Consider the following 17,227-nt stretch of genomic DNA (forward strand, 5'->3'; position numbering starts at 1 on the left):
TCTCCCTTTTGAGAGGTGGGAGTGAGCCCCAGGGAAGGCCATCAGGAGGTCGTCCTGCACCAGGGCTGCCCGGGCCAGAGCGCGCGTTCTTGGAGAAAGCGCACATTTCTGTGAAGTGGAGACTTCTGTGCAGGGCCACCTGGGAGACAGGGGAAGGAGGGCCCGGCGTGCCGGGGACCCATGTGGGAGAGGGCTGTGGCTTCCCCTAGCTACTTTCCCTACTGTCCCTCTACAGTTGTGGCTCTACTTTAGGAAAAGGGAATTGAGACTTTTTTTTTTTTTTTTTCCTTTTTCTGGTACCTCAACCACTGAGATGTATCCCCAGGCCCCCGGCTTTTTAAAAATTATCATTTTGAGACAAGTTTGGTTTCTTCACTAGTTTGTTTTTTCAGTTGCTGATGGACCTTTATTTTACTCATTTATTTATACGTGGTGCTGAGGGTCAAAGCCAGGGCCTCACACATGCCAGGCGAGCGCTGGCCCACTGAGCCCCAGCCCGCCCGCCGCCCGGTTCTTGACAAGTTCTTGCTAAGTCCTTAGCGACTCAGACAGGCTGAGGCTGGCTTTGAACTTGTGGCAGGGATTACAGATGTGTGCTGTTGGCAGGAATCGAAATTAAAAAAAAAAAAAAAAAAGCTTTACCATTTTGAAATAACCCAACTGTTTAACTACAAAGGATCACTTTTAAAACACGCGTGGTCATTCACCCCGCAGGCCAGGAAGTGATCTGCCCTCCGCAGAGTCCAACGGGAACTGGACTCGTTGCAACCCACTTCACGTCGTGTTCACTTTCGAGGACAGCCTCGCATGCAGTTTCCGATTCCGTTCTTATCTTTACGCTTTATGGGGTCGCTAGGATGCTCTGGAACGCGCCCAGATTATGTTGGCCCCCTTTCTCCCTCGACATAAAGGCACTTGCATTTTCCTTCTGCTTCTTCCATGGCTTTTCTTGCCTCTGGGTCCTTCCCGGGCCCGGGCTGCGCGCCCCCGACGGGCTGGCGCCTGCTCCTGCGCCCCCGAGAGCCGTCCTGCCGCTGCCCAGCCCTCTTCCCCGCCTTCGCCCCGCGCCGCGGGCTGTCCTGGAAGCTCCGCCTGATCCACTCGGTCACCCACGCGGGGAGGAAGCCAGGGACCGAGGCGACGACGGGACGCGTACGGCCGGCGGGAGCGGGGCAGTCGGAGCGAGAGCGGGCTCGCTGTGCGACCTCGGCGAGCGGCTCCGCCTCTCTGGGCTTGGGTCTCCTCCTCTGCAGGACCCGGCACGCCTCGGGGCGGGGCGGGGACGGCTCCGCCAGGCGCCCCACCCCCACTCCACCCCGGCACCGCGGGCGCGGCTCTCCGCCCAAGAGCGGCGACCCCGGGGCGCGGCACCCCAGCCTCCGCGGGCGCGGCTCTCCATTGGCCGGCGAGGCTCTGCAGGGCCGCCCGCAGCCAGGCGAGGCTGAGGGGCGGGGCCTGGCGCGCCGGCCGCGAGCCGCGGGCCCGCGGATGCTCTGCGCTGGCCATGCAGGAGCCCCTGCTGGGCGCCGAGGGCCTGGACTATGACACTTTCCCCGAGAAGCCGCCCCCGTCGCCGGCAGAGAGGGCGCGGGTCGGGTGAGTGTCGCCGGGCGTGGGGTCCGGCGGGGGCTGGGCCAGGCGGCTCTGGCCGCTCCGGCGGGCGCTGGCTCCGCCCTGGGGCTCTCTACCTTTCCTGAGGAGCCACCTGGGACCATCTTGCTCCCTTCTGCCACCTGTACCTAACCCTGCTTAAGAAGCTGGTCCGCTTTACGGAAGGGACCACCCCAGAGTGACAGGCTCAGCTGTCATAGATAGGGGATTGAGGCCCAGAGAGGGTGAGGGTCACACAGAAAGCTATCAGCAGCAGAGCTGGAAGCAGAACCCAAGCCTCTTCTGGGGAAAAGGGCCACAGCCATGGGCTAACGCACTGGGAATCTCCCAGAATGGCAGCCCTGGGGAGGTGCCCTGGGGAGGTGCCAATCTGACTAGCCCGGCAACCACTGGACTCAGGAGAGTCAGCAGCTCAGGGAATAGAGACTCAGAGCTGATCCTTTTGTCCACTCCCACCACCAGGGCCCTGCAGAACAAAAGGGTGTTCCTGGCCACCTTCGCAGCCGTGCTGGGCAACTTCAGTTTTGGGTACGCCCTGGTCTACACATCCCCTGTCATCCCGGCCCTTGAGCAGTCCACCGACCCAGATCTGCATCTGACCAAAACTCAGGCATCCTGGTTTGGGGTAAGGTCCATGCTTGGAGCTGGAAGGGGTGGGGCAGGGGAGCACAGACCCTCTGAGCTTTGCCCGCCCCTAGGGGCCCCAAGGGCTCAACCTTGGGGCCCCCCCAGGGCCCCAGTGCACCCCCTCCCTCAGCCACTCCTGGCTGGAGGCTAGTGGGGGAGGCCAGATGGCTGCAGGGAAGGAGGAAGTGAAAGCCAGTGCAGAAGCGGGGACGGAGCAGGTGGAGGGCCTCAGTCCTCCACCTGGGCGGGAGCTCCCCAGGCCCACAGCCAGGCTGCCACAGCAGATACCCCGCAGGGAGGGGCGGGTAGCAGGGGCCCTGGAGGAGGCACAGCGGGGAAGGAGGAAGGGCTGATGGAGAGGAGGAGTCCCTGGATTCTAGAATTAAAATCTGAGTGGCCTCAGATTCCACATCACAGCTTGGTGGCTAAGAAGAAAAGAGCCAGTGCCAGGTGTGTGCAGACCCTCGACCTACCTGTGAGGGGGGTTCTGTGCACTCCCACAACACATCTGAAGAAACTGAGGCAGGCACCAGCTAAGCCTCGGGCCCACAGCCTACTGCTAATGAGGACTAGCGTTGAGGCTGGGCCCCAGCCCGTCCACAGGGACTCCAGCGCCCTCCCAGGCCCTCGGTCACAGGCCCATGTGTTACGATATCAGATGCAGAACCATTGCAGATAGGTGGCCCCCCTCCCCCCAGAGCAAGACTCCCCCGGAAAGTGGCTACGCACAGGCTACCGCATGCCTCTGGAGACCGGAGTGGGCCTGGGTCCTGGGCCCTCCGGGGTTCGCTGGGGATGGTGTGCGGCCCCTGACGGGGCTGTGCCCTGCCTCTGCAGTCCGCCCGGGCTCTGACGTGCCTGTGCCCTCCCTCTGCCTCTGCAGTCCACCTGGGCTCTGACGGGCCTCTGCCCTCTGCCTCTGCAGTCCGCCCGGGCTCTGATGGGTCTCTGCCCTCTGCCTCTGCAGTCCGTGTTCACCTTGGGAGCTGCGGCCGGGGGCCTCAGCGCCATGGTCCTCAGCGACCTCCTGGGCCGGAAGCTCAGCATCATGTTCTCGGCCATCCCCTCGGCGGCAGGGTATGCCCTCATGGCAGGTGCCCACGGCCTCTGGATGCTGCTGCTGGGGAGGACGCTCACAGGCTTCGCCGGAGGGCTCACGGCTGCCTGCATCCCAGTAAGGCCAGGCCCTGCCCCACCGCCTCGGCAGGGCCAGCATTTGTCAGGTCTCCTGGTGCCTCTGGTCAGTGACAGTGTACTTGCTGTCCCCTGCAGCCACCCAGGGAGCCTCTGCTTACCCCACACCCGTGTCCCTGATTTCCGGGAAATTGTCCCCATGACGTGGGTGTCAGCTGTCCCCACCCTGAACTCCCATACTTCCTACCCTGTTTCTTGACCACATTCAGATGCTTTCTCAACTGGAGAGGACACCATTGAGCAATGGGTGAGAGAGGGAAGTCCCTGCCCCGCGCCCGCCTGGCATCTGCTCATCTCTTCCACACACACCTAGTCAGCTGGGCTGTGGGGCAGGGAGGGGACGACGGTCACGGAGGAACAGTCACACCTGCTCAGCCCCCAAGTCTGGACACCCCCAGGCCTCGTTAGTGCCCAGCTGCAGACCCCATTTCAGAGCAGAGCTGAGCGGGCGGGGTGTCTTGCAGGTGTACGTGTCCGAGATCGCGCCCCCTGGAGTTCGTGGGGCGCTGGGGGCCACGCCGCAGCTCATGGCAGTGTTTGGGTCACTGTCCCTCTACGCTCTCGGCAAGTGTCCTGCATCTTGTAGGCTGGGGGGCACAGCGGGTGGGCGGAAAGGGAGTGGAATGCCCAGAAGAAACCCAGGCTGGGAGGCAAGAGCCCTGGTTCCCAGCGCCACTGGGCCACCACCCACCCATCCCCGCTATTCGAGACCCAGTTCCTGGCTGGGCAGTGAGGGCATCCGGACCAGCAGTCTGGGTCGCCTTCCAACGGGGGGGAGGCCTCAGTCACAAAGAGCTGAGCTGGGACGCAGTGCAGGGGAGACGCCAGTGCCGCGGGCTGGGAGGCGGGGTGGGTACTTGGGCAGGGGCCTGGGCCTGCCCTCCCTGCCCCTCCGCTCCCCTCCCTGGCCCTTCAGACCTTCCCTCTCGCCGTGTGCCAGGGGCCAGACCATCCCACAGCCCCACCTCCATCTCAGGCCAGGGCCGTCCGACGAGGCGGCCGCAGCTCAGTGCAGGGGCCATGTCTGTCGCCCTCTACCCAGGCCTCCTGCTGCCCTGGCGCTGGCTGGCTGTGGCCGGGGAGGGGCCAGTGCTGGTCATGGTCCTGCTGCTCAGCTTCATGCCCAACTCGCCACGGTTCCTGCTGTCCCGCGGCAGGGACGAGGAGGCGCTGCAGGCACTGACCTGGTTGCGCCCAGCAGATGCTGACGTCCACTGGGAGTTCGAGCAGATCCAGGACAATGTCCGGAGACAGGTGCGTTTAAGGGTGGGGCTCTGGCGGACCCACCCCAGGCACCTGTGGTTCCGTGTGGCCTTAGCCAGTCACTGGGCCTCTCGAGCCCGGATTCTTTTCCTGGAATAAGGTGGCTGCTGCTGGTCCTGGAGCTGGGGCTGTCTCCATCGGCAGGCGTCGCCGGCCTGCGCAGCCCGCTCAGCAGCGGCCTTGTGTTCCAGAGCAGCCGAGTGTCATGGGCGGAGGCCCGGGACCCCCACATGTACCGGCCAGTCCTCATCGCCCTGCTGATGCGCTTCCTGCAGCAGCTGACGGGCATCACACCCATCCTGGTCTACCTGCAGCCCATCTTCGACAGCACAGCCGTGCTGCTGGTGAGCACCTGCCCAAGTCCACACGGGCTAGTGGACACACAGCACCCACCCTCGGCCAGAGGCCCAGCATGCAGACCCTCATGTGTGGAGACTAAGGGTTCTTCCCCATCTCTGGGACACACACCTGCTCTCAGAATTTAAGTGAAGTTTAAATAACTTTATAAGTAAATTATACAGGATGACAGAGGAAACATTTAATGGAAGTACAGCCCCCTTGGAACCGGACTCTGTTCAGCCCCACTGGCTCCTTAGCAAGTGGTGCCACTTCCCCTGGGACACCAGCCACGCCCCGTGGGAGGGAGATGGCAGCAAGGCTTCCAGGCCCCTGTCCAGACGCAGCAGAGAGGATTTGAGAACAGCAGGTTCCACAGGGCAGCCGGCTCAGTGGTGGGCACAGCAGATGTGCCCTGCTGGGCCCCAGGGTGGTGTGCAGAGAAGCGCTTGGCACACAGCTCCAGTGCAGCTGCGACTAGCTTTGGGTTTGAGCACCCTGCAGGGCCTTAGGAGACAGGGACAGAAGCAGCAGGCCAGGCCTCTCAGCCTCAGGGTCCCCTCCCCACAGCCCCCCAAGGATGATGCCGCCATCGTGGGAGCCGTGAGGCTCCTGTCCGTGCTGATCGCTGCCTTCGCCATGGACCTGGCTGGCCGCAAAGTTTTGCTCTTTGTGTCGGGTAAGGCTCCCCTGAGCTCACTGCCCACTGGTGTCTCCAGCCACTGCTGCCTGTGCCTGGGCTAGGGTGCAGCCACCAGGCCTCCCCAGCACCTGGCAGGGGCCCAATGCTCCAGAACGCCTGCTGCAGCTGGTGTGAGCGGACACACCAACTGCAACACACCATGGGTGTGGGGAGGTCAGACCAGGGCTGGCGGGAGCACGCTGCCCTGTGGGAGATCTGTCCTAGGCCAGCCGTGCTGCCCGGCTTAGGGTGCCTCCAGGAGAGCCATGGCTCAGAGGGTCCTGGCCCCCGAGGGCCACCTGTGTCCACAGCAACCATCATGTTTGCTGCCAACTTGACGCTGGGGCTGTATGTCCACTTTGGTCCAAGGCCTCTGACCCCCAACAGCACTGTGGGCCTCGAGACCCTGTCCTTGGCAGGCACAGAGCAACCCCCGGCCACACCCACCAGCTACCTCACTCTGGTGCCCCTCCTGGCCACCATGTTCTTCATCATGGGTAGGTCTGGGGTGCCCTGGGGTGGAGCCATGGCCTGAGTGAGGGGCTCTCGGGTGTGAGGTAGGGGCCCTACTGCTACCCTGGTATGTCTGCGGAGGGGGGAGGCTGGAAAGACAGAGACAGACGGGTCCCCACCCCGCTCCCCTCTCCTGGTAGGCTACGCCATGGGCTGGGGGCCCATCACCTGGCTCCTCATGTCTGAGATCCTGCCCCTTCGTGCCCGTGGTGTGGCCTCAGGGCTCTGTGTGCTGGTCAGCTGGCTCACCGCCTTCGTCCTCACCAAGTCCTTCCTGCTCGTGGTGGTAAGTGCTTGTCCCAGGGCCCTGAGGCCCTCTCCTGCTAAGCAGGGGCCTCTGCATGGTGCCAGGCCTTCTGTGAAGTGACCCAACCCTCATTGTGATCCTGGGAGACGAGCTTGTGCCCCCCTTACCGGTCAGGGTGCAGCACAGCCAAGGCCCCTTTGTCATAAGACACAGGAATGAGTTGGGGAACTGTCCTGTGAAGTCAGGTCACCTCCAGGCTAGGACACAGTCTGGAATTCTGCCAGCAGCCCAGAGAGCCACATCCACACTCCACCTTGCCCTCCTGGGAGCTGCACCTGCCCACGGCGGCACCAGAATCAGCCCCGTTCCAAAGTCCCATGAGGAGAGCTGAGTGGGGCAGCCTGGGCCAGGTCCCCACCTGGTCCACTGATGCAGGGCGGGGCACACACTGCTGCCACAGTGCAGAGCAGAGCCTTCGAGGACACCTGGAGCCAGCCCCAAGGAGAGTCCAGGACAGACGGGAAGCAGCAGGGAGCCCCTGGGGAGGCTGGTTCTAGGGGAGGCCCCAGTGCCTCCTGACCCTCCTTCTCCACCCCACAGAGAGCCTTTGGCCTCCAGGTGCCCTTCTTCTTCTTCGCCGCCATCTGTCTGGTGAGCCTGGTGTTCACTGGCTGCTGTGTGCCTGAGACCAAGGGCCGCTCACTGGAGCAGATCGAGTCCTTCTTCAGCAGCAGGAGGAGGGCCTTCCTGCACTAGGCCAGGGATCTACCCACCAGGGGCCGAACCACCAGGTGGCCAGGCCTCCACGGTGGTCACAAACCCATGCCCTGTGGCCAGGAGGCGGTGGCCATCCCTCACATGGGCTGGAGCACAGGGTCAACCAGGACCTGCTTCTGATTGGACAGACAGCGTGCTCCAGCTCAGGCAGCCGCGGGGAGGCAGTGCAGGCCTGTGGGCCCTCAGGCTGGCCGCTGGCTTGTGCAAGGCCGTGTGGAAGACAGAACAGTACTGGAGGTGGCAGTGGCTCAGCACAGGGACGTCATTGCTCAGCCTCCATCAGGCGTCTTGGAGTGGACAGGAGGGTCTTGTGGACTTCATGGGGAACTCGTCCTACTTCCAGAGGCCTGGGCACAGGACCCATACAGCCCAACCTCGGGGACAGGCGCAACTGTCTGCAAAGTGTGTTTACTATTTACAAAAATAAATGAGTCAGACCTGCAGGCCTCTGGAGGAAGGAGCGGGCCTTTAGCCAGACCAGACTCCCGGCCAGGGTCCAGCGCCTCCTGCCCCAGTGGGGCCCTAAATCTACGGCGACTCTGGATGTGAGCACAGTGCAGCAGAGGAGCAGGAGGGGCAGCATGGTGGGTCCACCTTGGGCCTGGCTCTTCCTGGCAGGTGACCTGCAGCCCCTTTCCCCACCTGAGCAGGCAGGCCAGGACCACAGCTCCTGCTCTGCGGTCATGGCTCAGGGTATCCCTACCGCTGGAAGGCACCAGAGACAGAGGGTGACAGCAGAGAGCGAGTGGGAACTGCAGCCCTGCTTTACTGTTCAAAGTGCAGCCGCACAGGAGAGCACACCAGGGTGGGCCCAGAGGAGCTGGGGGGCTGGAGCCCAGGGCCTGAGGGTACCCCCACCCCCAAGGGACGCCTCCAAAATGACTGCAGGCCAGCGGGGGATCTCCCAGCAAGTCACACCCCACTCTGGCCTGTGACCGAGGCCCTCCTGCCTCTGACCCACCCTGTGCCCTGCCCAGCAATGGATTTCCCTCAGGGTGGGTGCCACCTTCCTAGACAGCACAGCCAGCCCCTCCGAGCCCCACACCCAGACAAGTGAGAGGAGGAGGCAGGCTGCTCCTCCTGGAGGTAGACAGGTGTCATTCACTGCACACACAAGCACAGCCCTTTGAGCCCAGCACTGGCCTGAGGACAGTGGCCCTAGAGGAATCCTGAAGGCTCACGTCCCACCAAGTGAGCCACACTGTAATGACCTGCCAACCTGGGACTGAACCTGGCCAGGATCCCTGGAGGGCCGCTGCCAACTCCAGAGCCCACTAACATGTCCTGGCCGCAGTGCTGGGCAGAGGCCCTGCTCCTAGCCCCACATGCTGCAGGCCTGCACGCTTGGCCCTGGGGCTACTTAACTGGGAGTAAGAGCCAGTCCCTGAGTTCTGGGGGCCCACCGCAGGTCCACCTGGGTGTCTGCGGAGGGAGGGGGACAGGGAGCTGGGCACAGAAGCAGCGTGTTCCACGGCAGCCTATGCCCAGGCCCGCCTGGGCATGGCCAGGCCTCATCAGACACGTGCATAGTGGCCAAGAACCAAACTAATGATGAACCAGGCCCGGGGCCTTGGGCAGGAGGAAGGAGGAGCCGCTGCTTCCCCTGCTCTTCAAGCAGGCTTGCTCCAGGTGGCCTGGCCTGGGCAGGGCACAGCTGTCGGGGAGATGGCTCTGGCCCCTGCCTGGCTCTCCAAAGGCAGGAAGCCCCACAGGCAGGCTGGCAGACATACCTGAGATGGAGCAAGCTCAGTCCCTACTGTGGGCTGCCATTGCTGCCCGCACCAGCAGGACCAGAGCAGAGGAGTGGGTGGGACCGGGCCTCACCTGACTCCCTTAGCACCAAGGCCTGAGGTGGGGGTGGAAGGCAGAGCAGCTAGGTGTCCTGGAGTGGCTTGTCCAACATGCCAGGGAAAGGGGAGGGAGTCCACCTGAGCAGCCAGCCACTGCCAGGCCTGCTGTGTGGGCAGGGTATGTCTTGGGGGCACTTTCCAGAAGAATGGCCATGTCCCTGGGCAGCAGCAGTTGGCCTAAGGACACTATTCTGCCCAACCTCTGCCCTGAGAACAGGGAGATGGAGCAGGTTCGAACTCCACCTGCCAGGAAAGTTGGGGGACACTGCCTGTGCTTCAATGCTTGGGCCTGAGGGACCTGGCTGGGGAGTCAAGAGCCCAGGTGATGTACCCCCCACTCCCAGCCAGGCCCAGCGTGTCCAGGGGAAGCTGCTCCTAGGCCTGGGGTAGACCCTATTATGCGGGGCCTGCAGATCCACCAGCGACTCACTCCACTAAGCCAGCCTGGCAGGAGTGGACCGGGTGGCCACCCACACTGCACTGTGATGGGCCCTGAGCACCAGCGAGTTGGGGGTTCCAGGCTCAGAGAACGGGGGGGGCACATGTGGGGTCCTCTCCCAGGCCGTCCCACAGGGCTGGTCTCTGCCTCCTGCAGAGAGGCTCATGGACCCTACTGTGGGCAGGGAGGGAGGGTCCCCTGGACTCGTCACAGCTCCCCCTCCAGGGTCTCTGCCAGCTTCTCCTCATCTGCCTGCTGCCTCTGCTGCTGGATCCGGGCATAGGAGATGGCATCACCCCTAGGGAGAGAGCAGTGGTGTCCACCAGGGCTCCGCCTCCTGGCCACCCCCGATCCAGGCACGACTGCAGGCACAGCCTCCTGGGCCTCTGGCTCCCCAGAGGCTACTGCTAGGGGACACTTCTGAAAGTGGCACAGGCTGCCTGGAGGCTGGACTGAGGAGAAGCTGCTCAGTCTGGGCGCCACACGCAACAGGCCGTGAGGAGTCTGCACACCTGGATAGGCAGTGGCCAAGCAGGGCAACGTGCCACCCAAGGAGCCTGGACCACCAAAAGGCCACCCAGTGGTTGCGCCTGCATTCCCTAGAGGACCGATGAGCCACTGGCAACCACTGTGCCCCAGCATCCACAGCTGGACAAAAGGGGCCACTCTCACTCCTTCCCCCCTGTGACGCCAGGAAGCAGGAGGGCCCCCGGGGCCAGACCTACAGACTCACTTTTTGCCCAAGGCAGAGAGTCCATACAGCACCCCAGTGGCAAAGGCGATGGCGTTGCCCAGCAGTGTGGTCAGGCTCAGGCTCATGATGATGGGGACGACGGCCATTCTAGGGGTGAGACAGAGATCAAGGGGCACTGACACCCGTGCCACCACCTCCTTCCAGGCTTCTCAGATTTGCCCTTCTCAGAAAATGGGGGGCAAGAAGGATCCTCAGAAATCAACAGGGACACAGGTTCATGCGGATCTCAGAAGCCCTGAACGAGCTGACACCCTGCCTGGTCTAGGGCAAGGATGCCAAGCTTTTCTCAGAGTCCTGACAGGTCTGACCCACAGAGGGCAAGATGGCACCAGGGTAGGCACACCAACTGCCATGCTGATGGGGCCTGGGTGGCACTGCACAAGCGCTCTTTCTGGGACAGCAAAATCAGCAAAAGCTTAACAGGCAAGGTCCCCACATCAGACCCCCGGACACAGGCAGGGCACCTGTCAGCACGCCCAGGTGGGCGGCCGCAGGGCTCTGAGCTGAGTGGTGGCATCTGGCATGGTGCAGTGAGTACACGCCTGACTTGCAGCGGGTGGTGGGGACAAGACCCTGTCATAAGTCAAGATACCTCTGCAGCAAAGTAGTAACAGAGAACACCAGGACGGAGGCAGTCAGGGGAGACCTTTGAAATAAAATTAAAGGCCAACAACAGGCCAGAGAACATGTGAAGGAACTGTTACAAGAGGTGTGGGGTCTTGAATAAAGGAACACACAAAACCTGCTAAGGGAGACTCTAACACTAACCACAAAGTCCTCGAATAAGAAAATGCAGCTGGGCACGCTGGTGCACGCCTGTGACCCCAGCGGCTCAGGAGGCTGAGGCAGGAGGATGGCAGGTTCAAGGCCAGCCCCAGCAACTTAGCAAGGCTATAAGAACTCAGTGAGACCCTGACTCAAAATAAAACACAAAAAAGGGCCGAGGCTACGGCTCAGTGGTTAAGTGCCCCTGAGTCCAATCCCTGGTACCAGACAAGAAAGTGCTCTGTGACCCCGCCATCCTTCACCGCTCAGACACAGGGGGGCCTGCGGAACCCAGGCATGCTGTGCTCTCCTGCGGCAGGCTGTCAGGCGGCACTGGTCTGAGGCGCAACGGCCTGGTCTCAGAGCTCCTGTCCTCTCTGGTGGCTCTGAGGTGAAGTGCCACACTGAACTTGTCAGACATGGGAAATAAGCAAAGTGCATTTAGAGGGCCATGACACCTTCCGCTCCCCGTCCTGCGTTTCCTGTTCTCGCCAGGACATCTAGGCCGACCCTGCTGCTTTGAGAGGCCACACAGCCAGGCCCCTGCAGATCCATGTCTGCTAACTCCCCACCGAGGGCCCCACCCTCCAGAGCCTCCCACCTTCTCCACTGCACACAGAGCCATGGGAACCTCAGTCCCAGCCACCTCTGAATTCTCGCAGACTAAGTGCCTGGATGTGGCGCCGCTGGCCACACTCCTCAGCGGCCATCGTGCGGTCACTCGGCTGAGGTCACCAACTCCCAACCCAGAGAGGAAGTCCATGCGTCCACGCCTGCCCCATCCACCCTCGCCAGCACCTGCCCTTCGGGTTGGGGGAAGCAGTCCCTCACCCGCAGTAGAAGAGCGCCTTCTGCCAGGAGCGCAGCCCGTCCACCTTCTCAGCCACTGTGTTTGCAAACTCCACGAACTGGCAGCAGAAGGGTGCCTCGCACAGCAACAGCACAAAGGCGTTCATGCTAGGGCAGGAGAGAGGGACAGCTGGTGACAACCCAGGGGCGGGGTGGCCCAGTACCATGAGGAAGACCACCCTCCTCCCGACCCAGGAAGTGCCCAGCGGCTCCAGGGCACCTGTTTCGTCCCAGCACCTCACCCCCGGCTGTGCCTGCACACCGGGGACCCTGTCTGAACTGAGCATGAAGGAGGAGGATGGGCATTCCGCTCCTTCCTCCTTCTTGGAGACCCTCTCATGTGGCACTGCTGAGCCCGCAGCAAGTTCAGCCACACAGAGCACCTGGCGGCTCTACCAGCTGGCAGCACTATCACCACCATTACCTACATCATCGTCCCAAGGAGAGCGGACAGCACAGTCACCAGGCCACCCACAGTCAGGGAGGCCTGACAGGTGCCCGTCCCCCACGGGGCCCTGGGCCTGGGGACAGGTAGGCCAGACAGACGCCGGGGAGGAAGGTGCTCAGAAGGCCTTCTACCCCAGCCCATTTGCTCAAAGCAGCTAAGCTCTGGTGGGTAATGGTCACTACCAGGCACTGGGCCCTGATATGCCAGGCTGTCTGCCCAAGCCTTAAAGGAAAGTGACATCAACAACCTCTGACAAAGACGTAGCCTCAGCCCCGAGCCCTGGTGGGAATCGTCTTTTAACTCTTAGCCACTGTCCTGGCCTCTGAGACAGCTCCATACCCACCCAGGCCTGTGCCCAGCCCACCCTCCCCCCCCCAGTCACCAGGCTCTACCCCTACATCAAGGCCCACCCCTGCTGCTTCAGGCCAGCACAGGACTCTGTGCCCCCCACACCAGTTCTGAGTCTCCCTGGGGCCGGAGGTCTGAGGGCAGGACCTGCCTCTCATGCCCGGTGCGCTCCTCACAGCCCCTGGTGGACACCAGCACTGCCACTTCCTGTGTGCCATGCAGCCCTGCTCCCCTGCCACCTGCGCCTTCCCCTGGGAGGGGCTGCCCCGTCAGGAGGGCCACCGACTCTGCACTGCACAGGGCTCCTTCTCTCAGCCGGTCCATCTCTGGTACTGCTCACTCACCTCACAGCCCAGGCCCACTCCTCCCCGGCCACCCTGACCAGGGCCCATCCGTACTATAGCCTGGGAACTCCCAGAGGACAGGATCGTCACCTGGAAGAGGGGTCTGCAGAGTCCAACTCAGTGGACGCTCGGGGACTGTTTGCAGCCTCAATTCTACACCCAGGAAAGGCACAGGTGGGCATCCCCCAACCGCTCACTAAGAAATCTGAACAAGAGTGGGTGGGAAGGAGGACAGGACCCGCACAGGACCTGAGTCCACGGACCCCAAACCCACCGGGCACAACAGCCACACACTACTCACATCATCCACACACCAGCCGCAATCTTCAGAGGGTAGATGGTGATGCAGCTGAAGAGTCCAGAGATGGCGCAAGCTTGAAAGAAGCAGCACAAGCAGGAGTCAGCAGGGAGGGTGGCAGAGCTGCAGGGAGGGCTACCTGGTGCTAGAGCAGCCAGGAGAACTCTGCCTGTGCCCATGCTCCATAAGCCAGGGGGTGGAGGCGCAGCAGCCATCCAGGACCTGCCGTGAGGCAGCAGCAAGGCTGCCCCAGACCTCAGCGCCGGCCAGCACCTGGCACTCGGAGGTTGCAAGGATGTCTGTCCCATTTCACTCTGGGACCTGGAGGGGCCTGTCCTCTGACCCCAGCCACCTTGCAGTGGTTAGGATTAAAGAATAATGTCTCTCAAAGGCTCAGGACAGAGCCTGAGTAAGGGCTACCTGTCCCCACTTACAGGGCTGGCCATTCAGGGAGTCCTCGGCTTGGACTTTGGGACAAGGGGCTCCTCCTGTGTAACAGACTTCAGGACCAGGTAAGACACAAGTCAGTTACAGCCCTACTCACCAGCTGAGTGGCAGGTCTGTTTCCTTCCCCGTATGCAGCCCACCTACCCAATGCTAGAACACTATGGGGCCAAGAGCGGATGCCACGTCCTCCCCTACCCCAGAATGTGGTTCACTGATACCCCACCCCTCCCATCTGCTCCTCGGGACATGGGCTGTCACACCTGCTCACTCCTCCACCTGCAGCCCAGCAGGCTTTACCAGGAGCTTCAGGAGCCTGCCAGACCATTCCAGGGAGCTGGGAGCTGGGCAGGAAGCAAGCCCAAGCTGTGGCCAGGGCAGGACAGGAAGGGACACTGGCCCTCTGAGGCAGCAGTCAGGAACCAGCTCATTAAACTTGCAGCAGTTCCTCTGCACCTGATCCCTCCACTTGGCCCTGGAATTCTGCCGTTTTCCATTTTCCCATGTAACCCTATACAGACAGTAGGCGATGCAGGAGGAAACAAGACAAGCAACTAGAACTGAGTGGGACTGCCTCACATGGCCCAAGGTCTCCTCTACGGAGAGGACTCAAAGGTGGCCCTCGTCCTCGGCATTCTTAGCAACACGCCTCAGGAAACAAGGCTCCCCAGGTCACAGATGCAGGGGAATGTCTGCCCCTTCAGAAAGCCCAAAAGATGGCATGGCTTCTGCCCAGGAGGGCTGGGCCTGGCCTCACCTGAGCTGCCTGCAATTCCTGCTACAGTCAGCATCCCTGCCTGCAGCCCTGATGCTGCCCCAACTGCCCTTCCCGGCTTTGAGGAGGACCAGGTCCAAGACAGACAGTTCCAGTCAGGAGTCCTTCAACAATGCAGAGCTTGAGGGCGTCCATTCAGAATCACGAATACCGGTGTCTTCCCATGAAGGGGATGTCAGCATGCAACCCTCTCTCCTCCTGGGTAATCCCAGGATGGGCTTCAGACCTGGGGTCAAGGCCCCTCAACTCAGGGAGAGCAATTCTACCCCAAAGTGACCAGCCAGGTGCACAGCCCATGTAGGAACCTGTTACATCTCTAAAGCAATACCTGTCGTGCCTCTCTCCTCTCCCTCTCCTCCCTCATCTCTCTCTCTCTATGTGTCTCTCCTGGGGAGTTACTGGGACATTGAACACAGGGGTGCTCTATCACTGAGCCACGTCCCTATTCCTTTCTTAATTTTTTGAGACAGGGTCTCCTAAGTTGCAGAGGTTGGCCCAAACTTGTGATCCTCCTGCCTCAGTGCCCCGAGCAGTAGGCAGCACAGGCGTGCAACCCTGCTCCACCAGAACGTCTGCGCATGTGCATTCTGCTCCTGCTCTTCCACTTGCCCCCTGGAAGCATAGCAGACCCTTCAGGGTGGTCCTAGTGCAGCACCTACACTCCTGGGGCAGCTCCACTTTGAGAAGCACAGGCCTGGATGGGACTCCAGGATCAACCTGGGAGTCAGCGAGGCCACACTGACCAAGTTGGAGGGAGGCCATGGTCAGAACCTTTCCTCTCTCCACCACTGACCACTGCCATCCTCAGCAACGCCCACTTGATCTGCCAGGAAACAGTTAACTGCCCTTGAGAGAATCTGACCTCCACTCCACCAGCCTCTTCTTAACAGACAGGAGCTACGCCTTTGGATAGGAGCTACCTTGCCAGCAGCAGGCTCCTAACCCTGCCTCATCCTGCCTGAACTTCCACCTCTCTCACCTGGTAAGGCTGGGACTTGAGGGTGCCCAGGTGCTCCTTCTGGCAGGAGAGCAGAAGAGTCTGCCCTGCAAGCCCCAAGTCTTCTATGCCAGGCAGACACTGGAATCCCTGCAAACTCCTAAGACTTGCCTGGCCCTGAGGCTCCAAGAAGTGACAGTTTTGATAGCAGACATGCCAATGGACTCCTATTTGCTTTGGAAGGCTGGCAACATGATCTGCACCTGTGTGGTCCATCTATGTCCCCTTTTTGTCCTCACTGGGCCTGTGTTAAGACAGCCTGTTCCCCTGGTTACCTGAGGTTGGGGTGTGTGCCTGCACAGTCTGGGGGGTAGGAGGGCCAGTGAGAGGCAGTGAGGACAGCACGAGCAAAGAGGACCACAGACAGGTGGACAGTGGGCTCTAAAGGAGAGGCTGCCTCCCTCTGCCCACTGTCCACCCGCCCTCAGGGGCCACCTGTTCCCTGGCACGACCTGACCCTCGGCAAACTTCCTGCCTCAAGTCTGACCAGATCTGCTCCCGCCCCACTTATGAACGAGCTTTGCTCAAAGGCTGGGAATCGTGGTCCCACCTCGCCCAGGTGGGAAGGGGCAGGTCGCCCTCAGGGAGTCTCTGCTTGCCTTTCTATGGCCCAGAACCGCCAACTCGGCCCCACGGGCTGAGCCCAGGTCAGAGGCCGGGAACCACCGCAAGCCGGAGGGCGCCGGCCCCCAGCGGCTCCGGCGCGTCCCTCGGAAACCAGACCCGCGCGGGCTCCTCCCCGGCCGGTACTCACAGATAGCCCCCAGCACGCCCGACAGGCGACACAGCCAACGGTACCACCACGTCATGCCCTCCTCCTGCGCGGGCGGCGCGGGGCTGCCCGACGCCCCCGCAGCGCCTGAGCCGCTCATGCTGCCGCGGCTCCTCGGTGGAGCCCCGCGCCGGCACAAAGGCCGCGTCGGTCCGCGCGCTGCCTTGTGGGGAGAGGAGAAATTAGCATACAAGGCGGGCCTGCCCACTAAGTAGAGGGTTGGTGGATATTAGCATAGGGGGCGGGCCCGCCAGAGAAGTAGTAGGATGGTGAATATTAGCATAGGGGCGGAGCCATCAAAGAGGTAGGGTTGTTGATATTTGCATGGGGGCAGAGCCCGCCGGGAGGTAGGAGGTTGGTGAACACCGGCATAGAGGGCGGGCCTCGCGGGCCTCGAAGAGGGATGGGTGCTCATTAGAATAGGGGGCGGAGCCCTCCGGCGAGACGGGGGAGTGGAGATTGATGAATATTAGCATAAGGGGTGGGCCCGCAGGCGAGGTAGGCAGTTGATGAATATTAGCATAGAGGGCGCGGCTCGCAGGTAGGCCCGAGGGGCGGGGCGTTCATTACATGGGGGCGGAGCGCGGCGGCGGCGGCGGCACCTAAACCACCAAATCCGCCCACCTGAACTGGCCTGGTGGGTCTTTGCAGAGAGTTGGCGGGTGAACCAGCCTCAGGGTACAGTCCAGACTCCATGCTCCCTGGCCTCTCGTGTTCCCTGGGTAGGAGGAAAACAACTACAGATGTCGAATGCTTTGCTCTGACCAGATAAGTTGACAGCGGCCAGGAAATTCCCACCTTGCCATACAGTGGGATTTTCAAACCAGGTTTAGACATGAAGAAAATGCAGGGCTAGGGAGATACCTCAGCTGGTAGAGTGCTTGCCTCACAAGC

At 61.9% G+C, this 17,227-nt stretch overlaps 2 protein-coding genes across 5 annotated transcripts; one reads left to right on the forward strand and one right to left on the reverse strand.

The window, feature by feature from the left end:
• Positions 1–1,501: 1,501 nt before the first annotated feature.
• On the forward strand, positions 1,502–8,829 carry SLC2A6 (solute carrier family 2 member 6). 4 transcript variants are annotated; one of them, XM_079111927.1, is made up of 10 exons: positions 1,502–1,596; positions 2,074–2,236; positions 3,206–3,412; positions 3,897–3,996; positions 4,475–4,686; positions 4,887–5,039; positions 5,602–5,710; positions 6,007–6,210; positions 6,367–6,512; positions 7,074–8,829. In XM_079111927.1, the coding sequence occupies exons 1-10, from the start codon at positions 1,505–1,507 to the stop codon at positions 7,227–7,229; spliced, it is 1,542 nt and encodes a 513-aa protein (XP_078968053.1). In that variant the 5' UTR covers positions 1,502–1,504; the 3' UTR covers positions 7,230–8,829. The 4 variants fall into 4 exon arrangements, with proteins under 4 accessions (XP_078968053.1, XP_078968054.1, XP_078968055.1 ...); XM_079111928.1 differs by having other exon boundaries at positions 6,025–6,210; XM_079111929.1 differs by having other exon boundaries at positions 4,634–4,686.
• A 7-nt stretch (positions 8,830–8,836) lies between these two features.
• Positions 8,837–17,095, reverse strand: CACFD1 (calcium channel flower domain containing 1). Its single transcript, XM_079111936.1, has 6 exons — positions 16,958–17,095; positions 16,316–16,492; positions 13,349–13,421; positions 11,890–12,015; positions 10,273–10,380; positions 8,837–9,837 (listed from the first exon to the last, which is right to left on the reverse strand). Exons 2-6 carry the CDS (start codon positions 16,431–16,433, stop codon positions 9,747–9,749), a joined length of 516 nt encoding a protein of 171 aa, XP_078968062.1. The 5' UTR covers positions 16,434–16,492; positions 16,958–17,095; the 3' UTR covers positions 8,837–9,746.
• Between the last annotated feature and the right edge of the window lie 132 nt (positions 17,096–17,227).

The sequence above is a fragment of the Sciurus vulgaris genome (assembly GCF_902686455.1).
Source record: "Sciurus vulgaris genome assembly, chromosome: 15".
Lineage (NCBI taxonomy): Eukaryota > Metazoa > Chordata > Mammalia > Rodentia > Sciuridae > Sciurus > Sciurus vulgaris.